The following is a 25,316-nucleotide window of genomic DNA, read 5'->3' on the forward strand; positions in this document are numbered from 1 at the left end:
ACCACAACAGTGACCAGTATCAGGTGTCGGGAGAGTATTGATCACTTATCCAGGCTAACATAGAATATCACACATAAACAGCCATGATAGCTCATGTGCCATTTGCAATAGATTCAAGATTCATAACAGTAACAGAAGAAATGATGACCTTACATTGTGAGGTAGCTTAACTGGAAAATAAAGATGAACGTAAGGCAAGCCTTACTGAATGAGGCCTTCATGGAAAAATATGTAAAAGATGTTTATCCTTCAGTTCACATGAAAAACATCAACCCAACCTCTTGTTTTCTGTGCTTTGCTATGTAATATGATATGTAAACATGCAGCCCGATACAATCTGATGAGTTGTTTACTAAACATTATGTTAACTCAAAGAAAATCAAAAGCAAAATTGGCCCTTTTTTCAAAATCCATCCTAGCTGTTAGTATTTGTATTCTTATTTGAGACTGGTCACTGATCTTGCCAGTGGCATTTCATATTAGCTTTAACATGAGCATTGGTAGCATGATAAGTTGTTCGATTGGTCTCATTTTATAAATTTCTTTCAATTAATACATATATTTGCTCTACTGATGATCTGGTATGAGTTATGATCAAAGAAAAACATAAAACCAACGAGTCTGAGGTGCGAAAACAACCAACTGTTGTAAAGAATACAAAATGTCTAAAGAGAATCAAAAAAATATTTTTCCACTGGAAAATAATTGTATCAGTTCTGCCCTTGTCTAAATTACTTGCATACCAATGTTGTCACTTATTATCTCTCCTGCTTTCTTTATCTGTTATTGTGTGCATGTGTGCTGTGTCCTTGTGTGTTTATTCTGTCTCATTGGTTGTTGAACAAACTCCAGAGTGATAATACTCCCTCAAAGCCCCCAGTCTGTCTGGTCAGTCAGATGAAGAGCTGGTTATTTTTAACACTGCAGGGGGGGGGCGTTCCAGTATCAGAGAGGCCAAACTCCCCTTCTGTGAAAGCAGAAGCCCCTCTCACTTCTCGCTCTGTTTTCCTCCTCTGTATATTCTTACTCACAGTGGGATCACTCCAAATGGCTGAGCAGAGACAGGGGGATTTGTTCAGCAGACATGGTGCACTGAAGAAATGTGGAGATAAATTGGACAGGGCCTGATAATGGACAGATATAAAGCCGCAGAGGAGACTATGCAGACACAATTAGGCTTGTGGATAGATCAGTGAGAGTGCTAGAAACAGGACAGGTGATAAAAGCAGGCACAGATCTGGTCCCAAATGTACCTGACTCACCCCTTCCTGTACTACTTTCCCAGAAGTGGCAGCTGGGTGTGTTGTGGTGGTATAGACATGCCAGGTCCCTTGAGAAGGAGAGAAACCTGAATGGATGTGGACCAAAACACCCTTTGCCATCTTTAAAGCTGGTTTATTTGACACTCCCTCCCAAAAAAAAATTCCGGAAGCGCCTGTAACTTCCTGCAATATCTGATACTGCAGCTGATATTGGATCTGAGATAAATTAACAATAAGGAATAAAGTGTGCACAACTGTCTTCTTTTATGCTAGCTCAAATCAAATTAGTCTCACAGACTTTGATCAGTTGAATAACAACTGATGGGTGTATAGATCAGACTGCTGCATGGCCCTATAGCTCTAAAACCAATACGTTATTTCTTTTATAAATGATAATCAAATGTGCATGGGTGGGTTCCTCCAGTCAGACTATGTATTTTTCATAGTGTGAGTAGCTTCAACTGGTGTTGCACACATGAGAAAGGCCAAGCATTTCATGCACTTCCCTTGCTCCCTGTTAACCTACATCTATGGTAAGTGACAATGTTCGAGAAGTCAGTCACAGTCATTCAAAGTCCTCCTCTGTTTGCAGTAGAGGAATATGTCATGTCTGACTTCTAATGTCTACTTTAATTAAGAGTCATGATCCTGTTGACTGAATCTATGTACATATTGTGAAATAACAAGATGTTATCAGATATGTTCAGCATTATCTTTAAATTATCTTCAACATTACCTATTTTATGACATTAATGGGACATTTTACAGTTTCTGTAATAATCCAGAGAATGATTAACTCCTGAATATGTTGCTGCTTCAGGTGAGAAACCAAAAGTACAAGTTTGAGTAATAAGAATAAATAACCTTTACCCTGTGCAGAGAAAAACTGATGAAACCACTTCACATTGTTGCTGTTGTTTTAGAGGTTATAGAACCAAAAGGCAGGTTTGTAAAACTGAATTCAATAATATGAACACTTTATGACAGAAAAACTAGATGAATAATGTTGCAGTAATTTTCCTGTTTTCTTTTTTTTAAATGGCATACTGGTCTAATTTGGAAGATTTCCTCTAAAAGTATTTTTTTTTAAATATTGTAACTCCAAAGCAAAGGCTAGTGTAAAGAAATAACTGAAAGAAATACACTTTTTAAATTTTTTTATTAGTGATTTTCGTGATTCACAAATGTGCAAAAGGAAAGTTAACAAATTTGTACACAACACATGAGATGGAACAGCGGAAAACCCGTAGAAAGTATACTGGTAGAGAGTTTACAATAAAGAATGATACTTAATGCTAATAAAAAATCATTGGGTTACATGAAACATAGTTACATTTTTCTGATGTCTGAGTTATTAAGATTGAGTTCAGATAACTAAATATTTTGTAGGAATAGAAATACTGTCTGATCATTTAAACCGTTATTTTTGTGTATTTTAATCCTTAATTTTATGAAATTTTGCGGATCACTGGGTTGCTCACATAATAATGAAAGATGAACACCCCATAATAAAAAACATACATTTAAACCTGTCTGCACTGAAGTAAGCAGCATTACACATTGAGACATATATCTTTAAGTAGCCTAATCTTACATAAGATGAAACCATATTTCCATCCATCCATTATCTTGACCGCTTATCCCGTTAGGGGTCACGGGGGGCTGGAGCCTATCCCAGCTGGCTTCGGGCAGAAGGCAGGGTACACCCTGGACAGGTCACCAACCTATCACAGGGCTAACACAGAGAGACAGACAACCATTCACACACACTCACACCTATGGGCAATTTAGAATGACCAATTAACCTGGTAAGCATGTTTTTGGACTGTGGGAGGAAGCCAGAGTACCCGGAGAGAACCCACGCAAACCCCACACAGAAAGGCACCTGCCCAGCCAGGGATTCGAACCAGGAACCTTCTAGCTGTGAGACAACAGCGCTACCCACTGCACCACCATGCAGCCCGCAACCATATTTGGAAACTCCAATTAAAACATTTACACTTTTTTACTGTGTTTCTTACCAGCATGTATTGAATTTGAAATGTTTATTCTCATTTGATAATATGAGGCGTGTACGGAAGAGGATTAGGGCCACTGGTAAAAAAAAAAAAGTAAGGTCAACTTTTTCTTTATTATTTTTATTCTGAAAAAAAAGTCAGAATTCTGTGGTTAAAGTCAGAATTCTGAGATTGAGATTATATACTTCTTTCTCAGAATATTAAGAATTATTAATGTAATTCTCCCTAACAGATCTCCCTTAAAAAATCAATCAGACACCTGCAGCTGATTCAGAATGCTGCTGCTCGAGTCCTAACAAGGACCAAAAAAACGGATCACATCACTCCAGTTCTGAGGTCTTTACACTGGCTACCAGTCTGTCAGAGAATTGATTTCAAAATCTTACTGTTGGTTTACAAAGCACTAAATGGTATTGGCCAAAATACATTACTGACCTTCTGACACATTATGAACCATCCAGACCTCTGAGGTCATCTGGGACAGGTCTGCTTATTGTCCCAAGAGTTAGGACTAAACGTGGTGAGGTATCCTTCAGTTTTTATGCACCAAATATCTGGAACAAACTACCGGAGAACTGCAGGTCAGCTGCAACTTTCAGCTCCTTTAAGTCAAAGCTGAATACTTTTCTGTTTGCCGCTGCTTTGAATTAAATCCAATAATTATTTATTTCAATCAAATATGATCTTACGATTTTTAATGACTATTTTTAGTTTCATTAAAAAGTCTTTTAATGTTCAACTGATTTTTAACTGTATTGATCATTTTACGTAAAGCACTTTGAATTGCCTTGTTGCTGAAATGTGATTTATAAATAAATTTGCCTTGCCTTGCCTTGCCTGATAATAAAATTATAATTTTTCTTTTCAATTGCCCTAATCCTCTTCCGTAGATGTGAAGTCGGTAAATGACCCAGCTTTTTCATTTCTTTTTTTTTTTATAACTTTGTTTATTGGAAGCAGTTTCAGTGGTAGCAAAGGAAAAATTCAATGTGGTACAGAGGACTTCCATTCTTCCCATTTTTTCCCTCTTTTTTCCCTCCCACAAACCCATCCCACTTGTACTTCAAAGAATAATATGTAAACAATACAGAATACACACAACAATTACACAAATAAGGAAAATAATAAAATCCAACCCACATGTAAAAAATAAATAAATTTAAAAAAAAATAATAAATGAAAGGGGGGGCTCAGTCATCACAATCAGGCAGGGAAGTCAAAGATTCAATATGATTCAAGAGAGGACTCCAAGTCTTATCGAATGTGTTCGAGGAACCATTAAGGGAAAGCTTTTTCATTTCTTTTTTTTTTCAAGATTTGTTTTGTATTGGCAAAACGCAAGCTTTACAATACAGGTCCAGTATTTCATATTTTCATGTTTTAAACATAGTCATATGAAAGCACATATATACACATACAAAAAAAATAGAAATAAAAATAATAATATATAAATAGATAAAATGAAACAATAACTATATATATACTGTATATACATACATACATACATACATACATACATACATACATAAATACATACATACATACATGCATACACACACATGCATACACACACACACACAAATAAATAAATATAAAAGATAATAATGTTAAATAAGATAATTGTATATATGTACTTCTAATGAGTAAACAGGTAAGTAGCTGAATAAAGCAATGAATATAACAATGATCATCAAAATAAGAGAAATAATAGTTAGTTATAAGATAAGAAGATTCAAAATAGTAATTAAAGAATTGTGAAGAGAAAATACAAAAATGATTATAAATGAATGTACTTAACACATATCTAGCTTGAGTTTGAATTATCTAATGAATGCGTCAACTGCTATCAAGTGAAGAAACTAAATGAAATAAAATGCTGCTTTAACGCTTTTTCATTTCTTACCTTTTATATATAAATATTTATTTACCATTTTATACAGTCTATAACAGCCATGACCTCGGTGGCATAGGGGACATGCATGCAGAAGCCAACCCTCCCTTTTAAAAACACACACACACACAGAGAGAGAGAGAGAGAGAGAGAGAGAGACCAGAGAGAGAGAGAGAGACAGAGACAGAGAGAGAGAGAGAGAGAGAGAGAGAGAGAGAGAGAGAGAGAGAGAGAGACACACACACACCCCTTTAAATACGTCACTCGCCAGGCTGGCTGGCTGGCTGGCTGGCTAGTATTTGGCGGTGTGGTGTGTGTGTGCGGTCGGACTGTGGTTGTGTCTCAGGTCTGGCCGTGTTGATAACGACACATTTCGGACGCATTTCATCGCGTAGAGATGGGAATTCAGAAGAAATGTCTCTAAAACAAGTCACCCTGTCGCTGCTGGCCCTGCTCGGCTCGGTCGCTGTCGGTGATGGTAAGTTTGAGCTGAGCTCCTCTCCGGCTTTGTCTCGATGTGTTTTCCTGGACTGGGCATCGCCTGTTGTCGCTCCTCGTCATGGCGCTCTGGATCAGGGATTTGGCTAACCGTGTTGAGCTAGCGTCGACCTCAAAACCACGGGTTTCAAAGTCGTGCCTTTTTTAAAGCATTTATTTGTAAGATTGTGATATTTTTCTAGTGAGGAAACCCTCCGTATTAACGGTTGGTATTGAAGAAGGAGCAAGTAGCTGAACCACAACAACAACATGGTGGGGTTGTTTGTTCCGAGGCGCCTGCTAACGTTGGCTAGCTAACTCGTACATAGTAATAAAGTTAAATATCATGTTTGATTAAGTTTCTGTTTTTAGTCTCTTAATTTGATTTATAGTGTTTTATAATGAGGCATCGTTAACCGAAGCGGGAAACCCCATTCCACCTTCTTTCTGAAGTTATCAGTCTGTTATGCTAACATATTTACAAAACAATCTCTGGCTTGTGACTGCTTATCACTGTGCTGCTGCTTGGGTACAACACTGTAATGATAGCAGGCTGCTTGAACATGTGCACTGTGGTCGGCTACAGTTTCCCTCCCGTGCTAAGTGCTCTGGTTTCACCGCTGGAAGGAGCAGAGCAGAGTCCCAGAATGAAGCCTTAACCTACTTTGTGCTTGAAATGTGTTTTTTCGAGGGTAAACACTGGCAGCTCCTCTATTGGTGTCCATTTGTAAGGAGTGAAAAGGCTGCTTAGTGGCCTCCAGCAGAAAGTGAATGCTGGCATAGGGCGACAACAGCCCTGCATTCAGCTCTCCCAGACAGAAGTCAGAGTTGAAGTCTGGGTTCATTGTGATGGAAATGTGGCAAGTGGGGTCTTTTGAGGCGCCAGTTATGGGGCTGCTTCTTTCTGAATCGTCCCCTCCCGCAGGAGCAGCTGATACCCAGCACCACACCATGGCTGAAAAATGGGCATATGTTGAACTGAACTTGTGATTGTTTGCATCTGCTGCAGTGTTCCTCCTAATACTAAGTTTAGAATAACAGCAAATGTGTTTTCATTCAAGGGAAGAGGATATAGATTAATTTGTTCTTTGGATTTTAAAATGGGTTTAAGTGGTGTTTTCAACTGTATTTGATTGATTTAGGTTTATTTTGGTCTGCATCAACAATCAACACTTCCCTCCACAACATAGGAGCCATGTAAAAATTAGTGGTGTTTGATACCACCGATTTCCTTTCCGATACTGAGTAAAATTCAGGCTGCTATCAGCGATACCAATACTTTGTGGAAATACACCTAATTTGTCTGGCAAATCTAAAAAACGTTATATATTTATTTATTTTAAACTCACAAGTATATTAAGGTAGCGGCCTCATTTACAATCCAAGCTAATACAACAGAAAAACCAAACAGAGGACACAATCATACAAAGTATGTGAAAATTATGTTTTAAACACTAAAAAAGAAAATAAGTAAAACAATAAACCCATTGAAATAAATTATTGTTTAATTATTAAGAACTAGAACTTGTAGTTCCCACTAACCGTGTATCATTTAGACCAGATCTCAATGGTTTAGTTACTTTCCACCGTGTTCCTGTTAATGATATACATCGCCTCAAATGACTGAAGTGTAAAACGTATCGATATGTTGATTTGAGATAGAATTTTAGAGCATAAAGATCTGGTATTGGAAGTATCGATATTTCAGTATTGATCCACACATCACTAGTAAAAATTACAAATAAAAGCAAAAAAAAAACAAAACAATCACTGAGGGATTCATCAAGAAAATATATATAGAGTCTAGCATATACATACACACACATATCGATACATACACATACACAGGTACATTCACGCATCCATATAAACATGCATACACATCCACATATATTTTAGCCAATCACACGCAGGCTGAAGCCAAGGCTTATCCTGCCCCACCTGTTAACATAACTTATACGTATAGGCAACATTGTGCAAGTAATTATGTTATTTTATGACAAAACAATCTTTCAGAAACAAATGTACAACCAAAAAACATTTCAATCTCAACAAGCAGCCATTCAGAAATCTTAGAGAAGTCTAATACTTCCATACATTAGTAAACAGTCAGATGAAACACATGCGCCTAAACAATTCAAGTGGTAGTGCAAAAAACAGGTCAGCATCCACCACTGTGCTTAATACGGGAGAAGTGTAGCTGGATTTATATACAGCATACATTGTGAGGATATTGCAATACACGGACCACAGATAAGTGATTGTAAAAACTATAATTAAATGATGCATAATGTGCAAGTTTCTCTCAAAGAAGTGAACATCTCAAAATGTCTTGTTTCACGTGTGACCCCAAAAAACACTCTGTGCTATTATTTAAAAGAAAATCAGCAAGATAACATAACTGACATCATTTGAGACACTGAAATCAGATCCAAACCCATTAAGTGATTATCAGAATCTATGGTGATTAATGCTTTAACTGCTGCAGCTCTTATTAGACACACAGGCATGGTTATACTAACACAATGTTTTGTCTTCTTCCTGTGATCTCTGTATTTTGAGGCTGGCTTGCCTTGTTGTGACTTGCTGCTCAACAGAAAAAAAATTAGACACAGAAAGACAACATTCAACTTTGTCTGCCAGAATAAATACCCTGACTACACGGCCATCTATTAAATTGGTATGTTGTGCTTTAAACAGTTGAGTCATTCTTCCAAGAATCATATGAATATTCCTCCCCCGCTTAGTTCAGATAAGGGTGCAGCGCACCAAGGTTGATCAGTTTGTGTAAGGCATGCAAGGGAAAGTATCACACCTGAGTGGTCAGTTTGTCTGCCTGGGTCATTCCAACATTAACAGTGATGTGTGAGGGGAGTGTGGGGGTGGGTGTGTGGGGGCTGAGCAGACTGGGGAGATGATGGGTTTGTCCAGCTGGCGGGGTCTATAGTGTAAAGGGGCCCACAACAAGCCTGTCTGGAGCCATGGTTTCACACTATATAATGGATTACACCATTCAAGGGCTGAAACCAGACAAACCTGAAAGTAGAAACGCTGGAGCAGATTCCTTGCCTGTGGCGAGTGTAGTTTGTTTTCGTGAGAATACACTTGAGAGAATATACTCACTGGTTTGATGAATCTGTCAAGTGTTGTTGACTTCACACAGTTTAGGAGTCAGTGGTGTTATGGGCATTACATGCCTGTGTGACGCAGTCCGCCGCCGGGTCACATTGAACACAATAGCAATGCGATATGGCCACTGTCAACCACACTGCCCTGAGGTAGGGCGCGTCCCTCTCTTCCTCCCACCCTCTTTTTTTCTCTATCTCTGTCCCATAAAAGACCTGGTGCTTTATCAGAGTGTAATCTGTACCTTGTTATCTATGGTCCCACTCCTGCTTTCACTTACTCACCCCACCATAGGGTGCTGAAGGAAACGTTGGGATGACATGCGTTTTTTTTTACCCATGAGGCCTTTGGTTAGGTGAGTCTAGATCAGGGGTTCCCAAACTTTTCAGCCTGTGACCCCCAAAATATAGGTGCCACAGACTTGTGACCCCTACTGTCCCCTCAAAGTGATTTAATGTGGCTTCATACTTCATTTACTTTAACTTCAAAATGAGTTTACCTACATAATTAACTGTTAGCTAACCCTAACACTAACTTTAAGAGTCATCTGGCAACAAAGAAAGGCAGAAAATAATAAAATGTACTTATTTGCAGGGTTTTATTTCAAATGTAACTACAATTTTTGTCTAGATTTTTACAATAATGGGTAAAATAAGCAAATTTAGATTACACAAAAAAATCTGGAAGACATCTCGCGACCCCTCAGAGGGTCCCAACCATAGACTGTGTAAAATATGGACGTAGTATCCGTGATGTCACCAATCTGTTTCTGAAGCACTGTTTTGAGGGCAATCGTCGGCAGGAGCCATATTGCTGCTGTCAAGCTAGTGTGACGTAAAGAGGTGGAGTTTGAGCATCCTCGCCAACAGCTAGAGTGTTCCCGCCTGTCAATCGAGTCAGCTGTGCTCTCATTGGAAGACTCGTAATCTCAATATATTTGAAATTGCCGCATTTAGAAAAAAATTCACTCCCCCATACAGTGTGAGCCGATCGAGAAGACTACACTCATCTTTTGTACCAGGCTGTAAACATGTTTATTTCTGCTATAAAGATGGTCTTTTTTTAATTGGGTTGTATGTGGTTTCCAGTTCTTCCTGAGCCAGCCTCAAGTGGATCCCTGATGAACTGCAGTTTTTAGCACTTTCGCATTGGACTCATACTTTTAGACCGGAGGTTGCCGCTTGGTCCTGACCCACACTTTGGGAACCCCTGCTCTAAATGACCCGCTATCTCTTGAACTCTTTAACCCTTCCACGCTCTGCGCCTGAGTATCTTCATTCCTTGATGAGCCTCTGTGAGACAATCAGACTTGAGGGGAGTCCCTCCTTCTCAAATTGTTCAGTGACCTGCCTGTACAGGGCTAAACTCTGCTACAGGTGCTGTTAAATGTCATATTTGATGTGACTGAGTTCAGCTGGAGGAAGCACCTGAGTGCATTGGAACATGTGTACACCTGCCCATTAGATCAGAGCCAAGGGAATGTACGGAGAAAGGTTTAAACTTATTGGGTTCAAAGGTGTGTGTGTCTGCAGAGACAGAGAGTGTGGACAGGGGAGGGTTGGTTCTAGTATTTCCAGCTGGATCAAGCTTGAAAAGGAGAGTTTTTCTCTCCCCCACTAACTGTGAAGCAGTTGTTGAGGCCTGTCTAGATGGATGGGTGTTTTTGCAGCCAAATCCCTGCAGCTAAATTGTTATGAAAAGAAGTTGCACATCCTCTGAATACAATTCTGGTTGTTTCCTGTCCCAGGCACCTCCTCTTTTAGAAATCAGTGTTTACCAACAGCTCCAATAATGTGGCACCGAGCCAGTCAGGGTCAGTTCAGGTCCAGGGGGTCCAGTTTTCTCTCCATAATGACCATTGTCGTTAATGACCTCCGTTGGCCTGGAGGCACAGAGCCCTAATTGCCGCAGCAGACAGCGTAGCCTCCGACTGACCCAGCTCTGCCATTACTGCCTTTGGACCCCAGGGTATTCCTCCCACCTCAGAGCAAGCCATTCCACCTTCTCATGAAGTTGATTTACTTTGTACACTTTGTACACCGTGGTATACATTGGCAATGAAATGACGTCTGCTTTAGGTGCTGTACCTTCAACGTGCTTGAGTGCGAGGTTGTTATTGTCACAGTACACCCAGACAGAGCCGGTAGCTATTTAGGTTCATGTCTATAGGACTAAACCTGACACCATCCCTCCATTACATGTCTCTTTGTAGAAGTGTTTGATTTGTTTCTTTTGGCTGTTGTTGGGAATGTAGATAAGACCTGCTCTGCCTTGTCATTTTCTGCCGGGAGGTGTGCAAGTCTGCATGTCAGGTTTTCCCCCCTGACAACGATGTGCTTTGATCGGTGCAGTGTGAGAGAGGTCGTTCTGCGAAACATCTCTTTCTTGGAGAGAGGAGTTCGTTTGTGTAATCAGAGTGGTTTATCTGTTTCATTTTCAACCTCTAACTCATGCCCATCATCAGCTGAACAGAACGTTAGTGTTTCACTTGGCATTTTGTTAGCCAATCCTGCTGTAAACTGCAGTGTTCTGAGTTGCTTCTCTCTTAAGAAGTAAATATTATTGTGGAAGAGGCATATGATTGAAGTTTGTGATGTAGTTTACTTCTTTGTCAGCACAGCTTCAGGCTCAGATCTGTTCTGGTTTTAAACATTATCTGATCACACTATGTGCAGGGAAAATATGTTTTTATATATTGTATTGTTGACTCATTTAAAAGAACCAAGATGATCATCTGTAATGTTTTGTTATAGGATTGATACTTTGTGTTTGCTCTTTGAAAAAGTGATTGTTTTGGTTCATGTCGAACATTTAGAAAATTGATAAATGCATCCGCAAAACTTGATTCTAGTCAAATCTTTTTAAAATGTTGTTTATAATATATTTTTATTCGTTTTTTCTGCAGTATACATCAATCAAAAAGTGCATGTTACCCAGTTTTATATTTTTACAGACAAACGAGACAACACATCATACAATGATAACCACTAGAGTCCATCCAATTGATTGGAAATGTTATCTTAAAAATAAGAAACAGGAAGGACTCATGAATTAAAAAGAATAAATGATACATAAATAAATAAATAAGATAAATAAATAAAAAATACACAAATAAAATTAGAATAAAATAAATGAATTTCTTGCAAACAAAATCTTGAAATGAACTTTTAAAACTTGACCTTTGAAACATATATTACATTAGTCCTCAAGAGAGGGAATAGAATGACAGGAAAGGATAAATGACAGGAAAGGACACCAGGTCTTGTTAAAATTATCTGAACAACCTCCAGATCTATACTTAACTGTCTCTAAATGATTCTAGTAAAACCTGGTAACCACATAATACATTATCTCTACTCTGTTTCTGGAGCTTATCATTAATGCCTATAAAGGGCCAGATTTGAATATTGATAGAAAAATAGACCTTTTAAAGCTAGGGTTGGTAGTCACAGAAAACTAGCATGAATTTGAATGTAGCATTTCCTCAGGACTCCGTCTAACCCCTTGGAGCTCCACCAAAACGACGCCCCCGCTCACATGCATGAGTGCCGCTGCTTCGTGACTGATTCCAACCGGTCCTCAGCACATCGTTTGTGTTTGGCACTACGTCAACTCATGTCTCACTCAGCGGTAAGAAAACACCAAAACATTATCATAGTGAAAGTTAAAAACACAAACAAACATGAAATGTATGCGCAGGAGGCGGGCAGAACGGCAGGATGGGATTTGATTGGTTTCTTAATTTGGCTCCGGATGGCAGGGATTGGTTGGTGTTTTCCCAGGTTTACTCCGGCTGTAGATAGCAGCTTTTTTGGCTCTTTTTTAAGAACACAGTATGTATTGATTGCCATCGGGACATAAAGATCATTTTAACCATTATAACTAAAAGTGTATCTAAATCTGACTACCAACCCCAGCTTTAATACAATATACACATGTTTTAGTGAAAACAGTTCTCCATTAGACAATTAAATCAAAGTTCAAAGTGAAAATAACTCTTCTTTATATGCTATTTAAAGATCATATTTGACATGATGAACAGCTAATCAAAGAATTAACAAAAGAAAACACAAATCTGAGCAGAAATGTATTGCCTACTTGCGGTACTTATAGTTTGAGGTGTGATACCAAGCAGTAACAGTCGAGTTCAACTTTTTCAGCAGTTGCAGAAAGACAAAAATAGGATTAATTGTTAAGTCTCTGGTCTGTTAATACCTAGACGTTTTTTTTAAAGCTCAGGTCACCATGGTGGATACATTGTCTGACTGAACTGCAATATTTTCTGGCATTAGAAAGGCAACAAAGAAAAGTGCAATGTTGAATCGGGTAGCAGCTCCAAGTGAGCCAGTGCTCACAACTTACACTTGTGTGCCTTTGAACTCATCAGGGCATCAGACAAATAGTCGGTCAGACAGACAGACAGGATGGGATGTAGCCTGGAGGGTAGTGGTTAGTAGAGATAGAAGGAGCAGCCTCGGCCCCAGAGACTTCACTTTAGAATCAGATCAGTAATCTGACCCTGAGATGCAGACAAAGGTAATGACTTTCCTCCTTCCCCTAGCATTGATTAGGACACAGTTGTGGTGTGTGCAGGCCCCCCTGTTTGTGTGTGTTTGAGCGCTCACACTGTCTGGTGGCGTCTGCTTGTCTGATCAGCTCTCAGTCTGGTATCTGTATGGATCTAATTTCAGCCAGTGCATTTTTAGTAATGGCGCTCTGCTCCCTGTACACACGCATGGGGGCCGTCTGTCCTGCGCCCCGCTCAGCCCCCACAAAACCCCGTGTGTTTGTGTAACCTCGCAGCTCTGTGCCGAGACACATTTAGAGTATTTTCCACAGACTATCGTAGTAACATACTGGAGAGTTCACCTCTGTCTGACAGGCTGGCTGTGCACAAGGAGCTCAGAACAACACTTGGGTTCCCTCGAACAAAAACAAAACACGGTCATCAGGGTTCATGTGTGAATGTGTTTGGAGTGGGACTACGCTGTGGTTTTTAACTGGGTCCATGTTAAGGCGGCTCTGGTTATGGCAACAATGTTTTATTAATCCCTTCCTCACTGTGTCTGCCATTTCCTGTCTCAACACGAACGGAATGAGAGGAACTCCACACACCAGCAGCTCAAAGCAGTCGCTCTTTGCACTGCATTCACCCTCTTTCCTGCTCTGTCCCTTTTTTCCTGTTATTCACCCCCCTCCCATAAGTCAAAGTCTAGACTGAGTTTTAATGACGGTCGCAGCTGGTCACTTGGACAGACCTCGATCGCAGCTGGGGGGCCCTGCAAGTCCTGCTCGTCCCCCCCCCCCCCATCTGCCCCCAGCCCTTCCATATGTGCTGCCAAATTTGGGACCTGCCCCCATCCTGTCTAGCCTGAAGCAACCCCCCAAACATCGGGGTTTGTTACTGTTACCCCTGGCCCGTCCCCCTGCGTGCCGACCATCCCCCATCTCGCTGCTCCATGCAGAAGTGCGCTCCCCCCACTCCACTCTGCTCTTGTTCGAGCAGGGCCAGTCCAATCCCTCCTCATGTCGTCTTAATCTCCACACAAAGGCCCAGTGTAAAGACCACCAATTATGTGGATACAAGAGCAGAGTTCACTCAAAAACCCACACACACCCGGCCTCTACTCAGATGCGTGTGTATTTAGGCTCGAATATTATTCCTTCAAGTCTAGCTTTGTAGCACTTCAGCTCTGAATCCAGTGAGATCTACAGAGCACTGTGCAAACAACCTGGTGTTTGTGTAAATCCTGATGGGCACAGGGAGTTTACTGGGCATTTTTTGACTAGTGCCCTGTCTCTATGTCCCTTAATCTTTAATTAACTCATCTTTGAGGTATGGTGTCACCATCTATATCCTAATTTCATCCAGCCCGTAACAATCTGTCATAGACAGTGGTGTGTGTCATTTTTCTACTAGTTTTCTGCTCTTATATTTGTGGTTTTATCAAGCGGCAGCCTCCGGTCTCAAACTATGAAGCCCATGCGGAAGTGTTATAAACTGCAATCATCGAGAATCCGCTTGAGGCTGGCTGCAGAAACACCGGAAACCACATACACACCAATTAAAAAGACGATCTTCACAGCATTAATAAACATGTTTGCAGCCTGGTTCAAAAAACGGCTTGGCTCTACGTAGCTAATCTCTCTATCGGCGCACACTGTACGGGGGTGAATTTTTTTCCTTACAAGTTTTTTCCCAAATAGGACATGACTGACTTGACTCCCGGTCAGAAACACATAGCTCAAACTCTGCCCCCTATACGTCACACTAAGGCTGTTTCGAAGCGGACTGCTGCATACTACCTACTAATGCAGTAGACAGCAGGTACTGCCTACTACATACTGCGTTTGAATTTAGTATGTAGTATGAGTGTTCTGTTCGATCTGTGTTGCAGTACGCTGGGCCAGACGTCACTGAATTTCCGGTTTCGGAAAGCGGAAGTAAACAACGTCCAAGCTGATAGATAAACTGCTTCTTTAGCATCACTTATGATTTAAAAAGTTAGGAAGTGGTTTATATGGAATTTAATAATTTTCACAGCACCTAAAAACTTCCCCCCGTCAAAAAACGAAGAGAAAAGAAAAAGCTGAACGAGCGCTGTGCATTGTGGGAAACAGTATGTGAGGCACACTGGTCCGATGCATACTGAGAAATTTTCCCGAATCACTAGACATCCAGGGAGTTTTAGCATACTGCAGATTTTGCTCTTGTTCACATACTCCTTACTACATACTGAATTTTGGACAAATCAGTATGTACTACTAGTATAGTAGGCAGTTTCGAAAATAAGTTTGGTTGAGTTCCACATTTCCAATATGGCTGCTGCCATCGATTGGCTTCAAAACAGCGCTCAGGAACAGATGGGTGACGTCACGGATACTACGTCCATTAAACACAGTCTATGGTCACCACCTATATCCTAATTTCATCCCAGCCCACAACAATCTATCACAGACAGTGTGTGTGATTTTGTCCTAGTTTTTGCTCTTTATATTTGTGGTTTTATTAGCTTGTTATGGACTGATTTGCGTACCTGTGATCCGGTCACATTCTGTCCTTCAGTGTGATAAATAACCTTGATTTGTAAGCTAATACAGCACACGGAACCATCTAACTTATCTCTTAATGGTTGCTAATTCTGTCATAGTATAAAATTACATATCCTGTCATTCTCCATACACATGTTGCTGCTTGTTTGTGTGGAAGCAGCCAACATATGGTACAGTCATAAGACCGCCCTCAAGGAAAGGGGGAGACTTTCGACAAACCAAACTCTCGGTAGACCACAAACATCCATGGTAAACTCCAGGAGGAAATGTGTGTGTTTGCTGACATGTTTGGTTTCTTTGCTTCTGTCTGTACGTCTGCGGACCATCTGTTTTTCACCACACACTCAGTCTTCATCATGTCAGGACATAGCGTCCTCATCGGATCATTGTTGCTAAACTTGTGTATGTTGTGTAGGTGAAATGCTGGAGCAGTGGTTGTAGTACTTGATTAAAGCTCACAGCAGCTGTCTGTAATGTGAGCCTGGTGTGGAGAACTTATTCGCTCCTCTTGTTTTGAAGACTGATTGATCATAATGCCGTCTGTCTGGACTCACTAGCTGAAGATTGATTGATTTTCACTGAGAACAATAAACATAAACAGAGTCGCTTAATGGAAGAGAGGATTTGGTGATGAATTTTGAGCATTCCAACCCACAGCTTGCTTCCCTTGTCGTGTTCATTAGCTGAACTTTTTCTGTGCAACAGATTTGGCACAGAGCTTGTTTTTCCCTCTTACCAGGTCCAGTCTGCTTCACCTCTGCGTAATCTGCAGGAAATTCCATCTGCATGCGAACTGTGGTCAATTGGAAACAACCCGCCACTTTCCCGTTCACCTCATGCCGAGTGAGACCCACACATGCAACACAAACACTTAGCAGATGAGAAATATTACCGAAAGCCTGTTTCAAGCGTTCCACATTTCCAGTTCCAGTCAGTGGACAAGCAGAGACGCATTGCAAGAAATGCTCCCACACAGGACGCAACCTCCCAGAGTGCAGTGTAGTGGAAACTACTCCTATGACACCATGGTTTGCGGTTTTTTGGACGCTGGTTGTTACATGCTGATGTCGCAATCAGTGCATCAGTCATTTGTAAGAATGTTTTTTTCTCACGACTTAACTGTAATGAAAAAAGAATGTGCTGAAACCTGCTGACACCTTCTGACAGAGACTCAACCTGGTTCAAAGAGGGATGATCAGTGGGCTCAAGTGGTCAAAGGAACTCTCGGGGTAAGACACTGAGGATTAGTGGAAGCTCGCCACTCAAACTCTTTTCTTCTCCCAGGATCAGACCTTGTCTGTGGTCCAAGTGATGCTGAGCCTCCTCCTTTTTTTAGAGGAGAACAGGGATTGAAATTCCTCCCCGCTTTTTGTCTCCTTTTGTGTTGTTGTTGTTGGAATAGTGGTCTTGTCTTTTGCAAACTCCAAGGCGATTAATCCTCCAGTAGTAGAACCTTTTTGTTTTGACCCAGGAACAGCTCATGGCCTGTTATGCTGCACCCAAAGCCCTGTTGTCACTCAGTGTGTTCTTTAACACAGACAGGGGTCCACTCCTCTTGTCTTTTTTTCCCCCATGTAGAAACTAATCCACAAATCCCACAGCTATCTAGCTCGGCCTGCTCCCTTCTGTGCTCTCTGGCCGTAGGAGAAACCTTTGAGGAAGCCTTTTTGTGCTGACCTTTCTCTAAATTGGAAGCATGTGTTATGACTCAAACCCTCATTTCACTCAAAATCGAATCAGTCTGCATTTTCTTCCTCCTTTTGGATGCCCTCAGCCAGCTCGGGTTCTGTTTTTAAGAAGTGGTAGATTTGTGTGCACTTAGTTGCACTGATCTCATTTAAGTGTGAAGTTTGGACCACCATGGTTTTATTATGGTGGTGGCAGGAGTTCCATTGTGTCAGCTCTAATAGGTCCCCTCGCAGTGTGCTGTGTTTAATAAAACCCCTGTCTCATTAGCTTAAACAGTGGCAGCTCTGCGTGTCAGTGTGAGAAAGACCGAGGAGACGAATGGAGCAGAATGCTGCATCGGGACTTTGGCAGGAGCTTTTCACCCCCTTGTTGGGTTTCACTTTGTGTGTCCCACCGGGCAGGTCCGTCTCCACCCAGTGTGTTTGGGTTCATCTGCAGTGAAGGATCTGATTTCAGGGCTGTCTGGCTGCTCCTAGCTCTATGTCTGCACAGCACACTGAATGGGGCACCACGCTCCATACATCCTGTGATGAAACTGTGAGGTTAAGTCGCCCCCTGCTGGACAAAATGCAGAAGGGGGAATGGATATTTTGAACTGCCACTTTTTTAAAACTTCATGTCTTGTTTTTTTTGCAGCTCTGCGTTGTAACTGCACAAACTGTGAGAAGACAGGCTTCGAGTGCGAGACAGATGGCGCCTGCATGGCCTCCACCTACTTCATCGAGGGGAAGGAGCAGCATGTACGCATCTGTATCACTCGGGACAACCTCGTCCCCCCTGGTCAACCTTCTACTGTCTGAGCGCGAGGGGCTGCTCAACACCCATTGCTGCTATGACGATTACTGCAACAGTATAGACCTGAAAGTCCCAGGTGAGGCTTCATCATCAAACACTCTCTTTCAGCTCAACAGTCACACTGTCACAGTCGGATACATACAAACACTCAACCTCTTTTCTTTCTCCCTTCTAGTCCCAACAAAAGAGGGGGACTGGTCAGGCTCGGGAAGCTCCTGGGGTCCAGTCGAGCTGGTGGCGGTCATTGCAGGGCCAGTGTTCCTCCTCTGTGTGCTGCTGATGGTTGGTGTGTTCCTGTTCCAGTATCATCAGAGGGCTACAGCCACAGACAGAGGCTGGAAGTGGAGGATCCATCCTGCGATCACCTGTACTGGCAAAGGCAAGACTCTCCAGGACCTCATTTACGACATGTCCACTTCAGGATCAGGCTCAGGTCAGTACAGCCTGCCTGTTAAACTTGAGAGACTGATAATAAAAGCTAAACTTTTATTGAACCCTGGCTCATTTTTATTTGTATCTCTCTGGACCCCTCTGCAGGTTTGCCCCTGTTTGTGCAGAGGACAGTGGCCAGGACCATCGTGCTGCAGGAGATAATAGGAAAGGGTCGCTTTGGTGAGGTGTGGCGTGGGAAATGGAGGGGAGGAGACGTGGCGGTGAAGATCTTCTCGTCCAGAGAGGAGCGCTCCTGGTTCAGAGAGGCGGAGATCTATCAGACAATCATGCTGCGCCATGAAAACATCCTGGGGTTCATTGCAGCAGACAATAAAGGTGAGGACGTTTGTGGAGCATTGTGGAGCATTTTTCTTACATTGTAGATGTAAAATCTTTTTATAGAAATGCAACTGAGGGGAAGACGGAGAGAAAGGCACTGCTCTGTTTTAGTTCCTTCAGTTTGTACATGAATTGAGTAAAACTTCACACAGTTTAATACTCCTTAAAGTGAACTTTGTTGTCTCTGACTCTTTCAGACAATGGCACGTGGACTCAGCTGTGGTTAGTGTCAGACTATCATGAGCACGGCTCTCTCTTCGACTACCTAAACCGCTACTCTGTCACAATTGAGGGCATGATCAAACTGGCACTGTCAGCTGCCAGCGGCCTGGCACACCTCCACATGGAGATCCTCGGGACTCAGGGTGAGACTAACTGTCATGTTTAAAATGCAGCACGCAGTGAATACCATGAATAAATAAATAAACAGAAACAAAAGAAAAGTCCAGACAGGGTTTATTCACAATCAGTAGAACGCGTGTGCTACTTCTGCTGAGCCCATGCAAATGTAATGATGTGTTATGTGTCCTCCTGCAGGTAAGCCAGGCATCGCTCATCGCGACCTCAAGTCTAAAAATATCCTGGTTAAGAAGAACGGCATGTGTGCCATAGCTGACCTGGGCCTGGCAGTCCGCCATGAGTCCATCACAGACACAATCGATATAGCACCCAACCAGCGAGTGGGCACTAAGAGGTAAAGGTTTCCAGCTTTATTCACTCCTGCGGATACATGCAGCTATACATTAGAGCTCCTGAGAGTCTTTGATGCAGTTTAACGTGTTTTATTCTTGTCAGCACAAACAGCAGGAAACAGATCCTGTTGTAAGCCTATGTGTCTAAAATATGAATACTATGCCAAGGAATTAAACTTTCAGATACATTTCTCCATGAATTCTCCATAAATGTAACTTGGATTAAAAGTTTGATATTCACTGTTCATCAAAGAAAAGAAAAATACCACACTTATTTCCACAAGGGTCAGTCCTTGGCCCACTCCTCTTCAATCTATACATGCTCCCACTTAGTACAGTCATGAAAAAGCTGAACATTTCTTATCATTCATATGCAGACGATACACAGTTATATATTTCCTTCTCATCCAGTGATCTCAGTCTTGTTAAGAAACTACTAAACTGCATAAAGGATATCAACTGTTGGATGACTTCAAACTTTTAAAAACTTAACTCAGAAAAAACTGAAATACTTGTCGTTGGCCCAAAAACCCTGAAGGAAAAAATCCAATCACATCTGAGTTCAATTTCTTTAAAACACTGAGTCAGAAATCTTGGTTTAATATTAGATTCTGAACTTAACTTTGAATACCACATCACCAGTATAACAAGAACACAATTTTACAATTTGAAAACATCTCCAAACTCTGATCATTCATATCAACCCGGTTAGATTATTGCAACACACTGTACGCAGGTCTATCCAAACAATCCATAGGATGGCTTCAACTCATTCAGAACACAGCCTGCTGACCTCAGGTCCATAACAACTGTCTCCACTTTAAAAAAAAAAGACTCAAAACATATTTATTTTCTCAAGCATATGAATGATATGATGACTGTTGTGACTGGATGCATGTACAGCAACAATTGCTGTTTGTTTGATTGCTGTGTCTGATGTATGTTGGGTGAATCTATTGTTTTTATTTATTCTATTTGGAAAAATGTTTTTATGTTTTTACTTCTCCATGTAAAGCACATAGAACTTATGTGTAATGAAATGTGCTTTATAAATAAAATTGCTATTGCTATTGCTATTATTTATCTTCACCCTTTGTTGTATGTCCTCTCCAGGTATATGGCTCCAGAAGTCCTGGATGAAAGCATCAACATGAAACACTTTGATTCCTTTAAATGTGCCGACATTTATGCACTGGGGTTGGTGTACTGGGAGATCGCACGACGCTGCAATGCAGGAGGTAAGAGCTCAACCGGCTGCTGATGTGACTGAGTCAGTTTAATACACTAATGTTTGAACCTAGAGAATAAGAAAGTTTCTCAACTGTGCTTTGCAGGAATCCACGAGGAGTACCAGCTGCCCTACTACGACCTTGTGCCCTCCGACCCCTCTATAGAAGAAATGAGGAAGGTGGTTTGTGACCAGAAACTGAGGCCTAATGTGCCCAACTGGTGGCAGAGCTACGAGGTAAATGAGACTCCAAGTAGGGGAGAATGGGGTTGGTTGTCACACTTTTTACTGTTTTGATGATTGCTCATCATCAAAACATCTTTCAATAGTCATTCCTACATTAAATTGAAGCTTAAGGTGTTGAAAATTGTATCCCTCTCATTTTCCAACTCATTGTAACAAAGAGGCAATTAACTATCAAAGACACTCTTGACACATTGTGACAACCAACCCCATCACGGGGATGGTTGTCACACACTATGGGGTTGGTTGTCACATTGGTATTTCAATTGGAAAAATCTTTCAAAAAAGGCAAGAAGGCAGAACTAAATTTGAAAGTTTAATTGCACTGACAAGTGATAGGCCTACATAACTTAATGCATTTTAACATTAAATGAGCAAGGACCATGAACAGGAAACACATGTTGAGGCCAGCCTATATAACAACATAAAGAACAAAACAAATAGGCCTAACAATAATGGCCTACTCAACTAGGCTACATGCAGTCACTGTCTGAGTTACAGTGATGACAAATGTAGGGTCTGCACACTCCAACTCATTTCACCATGCATGATTTTGCCAACATAGGGGTTGGTTGTTACATGTGACAAAGAGAACGTGACGACCAACCCCAACTGGAATTTTTAGCTCCCATCAAGGCTAACAACCATCTAACAACTAGTTAGCTAGCTAATAAAACTCTAAACTATAGCTTTCCCCTCACACTTTGTAAGGGTAACACTTGTTTTGATATAAACCCATCGTTTAAAAGCCTAGAAGAAAAATACTGAGGAGCTGACTATTTACAATTTGACATGAAAAACACAAAAAGTCCTCTCACCTCAAGTTCAGCTGTCTTACTCCAGAGAAGACTATGTAGGTGAGCTCTGATCCTAATTCTGGAAATGTCTATACCCCAATTTGAGAGACAGCGTCCTCTGTTGGCAAGATATAACGAGTGTGCCAACCAACCCGTGTGCCAACCAACCCCGTTCTCCCCTACATTTAACACCAACAGCTGTACTTACAGTTATGTACAAGTATTCTCAAAGACTGTATGGTGAATCAGTCTTATAAAGTGATACACTAAACTTGTAGAAAACGAACCTTTTGTTGGGGTTTTCAGGGTTTTCATAAGAAATAGTGATGATTTTCGCCTCATACTCGTGTCCTTGTCCCTGTGCAGTCCCTGCGTGTGATGGGAAAGATCATGAGGGAGTGCTGGTATGCCAACGGAGCAGCCAGACTGACAGCCCTGCGCATCAAGAAGACCCTGTCTCAGCTCAGCGTCGAGGAGGACATCAAGATGTGAGCGGAGAAGGAAACGAGACGCGCTGGAGACGCACAAGCAGACCACACTCCCCATAGGAAAACAAACACTAAAGACAGACTGCAAACAAAAAAACCCTGCCAGTTTTAAAGCCACACTCCGAGTTGTGACGAGGCCTACCTCACCTTTTTAGCCAAAACTACTGAGAGACACCCTCCCCCTTTGTGACTTTTCCCCCCGCCTCCCCCTTTTATTCCTCGTGTGTCCCTTCCTTCAGACCCCCCCCCCCCCTCCTTTTTTCTCCATGGGCCACTACACCACAGCACTACCACTGTTAATATCATCACACTCAACCCTTTTTATTTGCATTTCCCATGGCAGGAATAGCTACTACTGTACAGTGATGGGATTTATTTTTCTTTTCACTTTTTTTACCTCTTTGAAAAATGTCCGACCCTGTCCGGAAAAGTCCAGAACATTGTGAGTTTTAATTTGCATAACACTTCATGTTATGTTGCTGTGAGAGGGGTTTAAAAGGTGTCTGAACTGCTAGCATGTTGATAGATACTACAAAACGAGGTATTGGACTTCTCTTCTTTTAGCATTAAACACCAGTTTTCTTGCTCATCCCTCACTTGAATCTTCTAAAAACAAAAAATGAGTTGCACTCAACTGTAGCTTCCTCATCGTGTGCAAGACCTCCAGGTTGAACACACGATGGATGTGGTTTAGTCCCGGTGTTAGTTTGAAATGTGGCAGGGATAAATAATGTTTGGGATTGGTTTAACTTTTTATTTATTTGTTGATAGTCTTTATTTCATTTTGATGAACACTGTGAGACGAGACGTGAAAAAGCCAGAGTCTCGACATAAAAGTTGAGGTTCAGTCCAAGTCTTCACCATCTTTCAGACAATACATCGAAGCGGTGGGGGGGGCGTTGCATTCATGTAATAAGATACTGAGTGCTAATGTGGATGCAGCCACTGCGCCCTCTGTTGGTGACAGGCAATGACACCATGCACACTGAGCAAATAAGAGGCGTATGATATGGCAATGAAAATTACTTTGTTTTTTTTAATGTTTGTGTTTTGTGTTAAGACATCATGATGGGTGTTTTCTTTTTGACTTTGACGCTAGACACTACTGATGATGGGTACATATATGATTTGTATATAAAACATGCATATTTTTCTCTTTTATGCCACAAGAACCAGTGTGACATTTGAACAGTGATTTTTGCTTGAAAGGTACTTTGATCAGTCTGCATGGTTTCTAACTGTGCCAGGAAATAGACTGTCATCTGCTGGAATTAACTTGCTCCTCTCATGGCAATTTGGTGGTACTACTGATCCCTGATAATTTTGCTGCAACTTCTGTGTTTTTTTTTATTTTTTATGTATAATTGTTGATTTTGCTTCTGGGGTTCTTGTCAGAGCTCATTAATGCAAATCTGTTTCTACATACTGAATGTCCTACGGGGTGGCATCTCTTTCTCATTGACACTGGAATATTTTAAGAGCATCATGTAACCTTGAATTCTTATACTGCCGATGGCTGCTCAGAGATAAAAGACAGCTGTGACAGTTCACACAGGGATCGTACAGTTTGATGTGAACAGTAGTTTTACCTTCAGAGACTGACATGCTGTAAATTGAAACTGCATGTTTTCATTCTATGTCATCTGCAGCATGGAGACTGTCTGCAGATCAAACTATGAAAGTATTACACTGACATTTGTCACCATTGGGCTCTGCACTGTTATGTCCACATGGACTTTAGTTAATGTTAGTTCTGTCTTCATTAATCCAGACTCCATGTGTCATGTTAGTATCCATTTTGCATGCTGTCTCAAACACTGGGTCCTCTGCACTGAGGTTAGATGAACTTAAGACTCGTCCTTCCCTCTTCCTACCGGTAGTTTTTATTTCCTTTCGGGTCATTGGCTGTGTATCCCAGAAACGTTGCTGCTACTGATAACGTGGGTAGATGTTCAGCAGGCGAATTAGAAGAGAGCGGGGAGCAGAGATTGGGAGTCAGTTGAACCAAAATTGTCCAAACACTCCTGTCCATGTTTGAATTGTTGCCATGGGTATATGACCATCAGACATTCTGTCCATACGTTAAACTTCAAGATTTCAAACCATGTTGTGAAAATCTTTTCAGAATATATTGAAAAGTGTGTATATAGATGATATACAATAAATTCCTCTTTTTCTTAACTTTGACTTGGTGCTTATTCAAGATGTTTGTCTACTGCTGCCTTAGCTATTCAACAGTTATGTTGACATACAAATACAGGGATTAAAACACATAAAATAACTAAAGAGTAAGGAAATTATCATGACTACGATCAGGTATTTTTAAGGTTTCAAATGTATTTAACCCTCCTGTTATGTTGTGGGTCAAATTGACCCTTTATAATGTTAAAAAATCTAAAAGAAATTGTTAAAGTATTTTTTGGGGTATGAAACTTCTGCTTGGTTTGATAGATTGAATCAACATATAGAATAAAAATGGTTCATTTAACATATTTTCAGTTTTTAAGTCTATCTCTTCTTTGTGTTTTGCATGTTAGCAACTTTTTCGTTTTGATACCAAAATTACAGTGGCCCTGAAGTGCAAATCAGAAAACACTACGACATTAACCAAACCAGAAGAAGTAGGTATCCTCGGGGGACATGACTTGTCGCTGATTGGACTGGTCTAGGACATGGTTTACATGTTTTCTGAATTGCCTTTGTGATTTGCACTTCAGGGCCACCGTACAAAATAAATCCTGAAGTAGTTTGATGAGAGCATATTGCTTATTGTTTTGAGGGTAGCT

At 41.1% G+C, this 25,316-nt stretch overlaps 1 protein-coding gene across 1 annotated transcript; it reads left to right on the plus strand.

Moving 5' to 3' along the window:
• The first annotated feature begins 5,451 nt into the window (after nucleotides 1–5,451).
• acvr1ba (activin A receptor type 1Ba) lies at nucleotides 5,452–24,711 on the plus strand. Its single transcript, XM_034695326.1, is given in 12 exon segments — nucleotides 5,452–5,649; nucleotides 18,153–18,303; nucleotides 18,305–18,387; nucleotides 18,487–18,624; nucleotides 18,627–18,681; nucleotides 18,683–18,744; nucleotides 18,849–19,079; nucleotides 19,280–19,447; nucleotides 19,620–19,776; nucleotides 20,888–21,012; nucleotides 21,109–21,239; nucleotides 22,409–24,711. Coding segments are annotated over 12 exon segments (1,491 nt in total). The 5' UTR covers nucleotides 5,452–5,585; the 3' UTR covers nucleotides 22,535–24,711.
• Nucleotides 24,712–25,316: the final 605 nt, after the last annotated feature.

The sequence above is a fragment of the Notolabrus celidotus genome, chromosome 11 (genome assembly GCF_009762535.1).
Source record: "Notolabrus celidotus isolate fNotCel1 chromosome 11, fNotCel1.pri, whole genome shotgun sequence".
In the NCBI taxonomy this organism is placed as follows: Eukaryota; Metazoa; Chordata; class Actinopteri; order Labriformes; family Labridae; genus Notolabrus; species Notolabrus celidotus.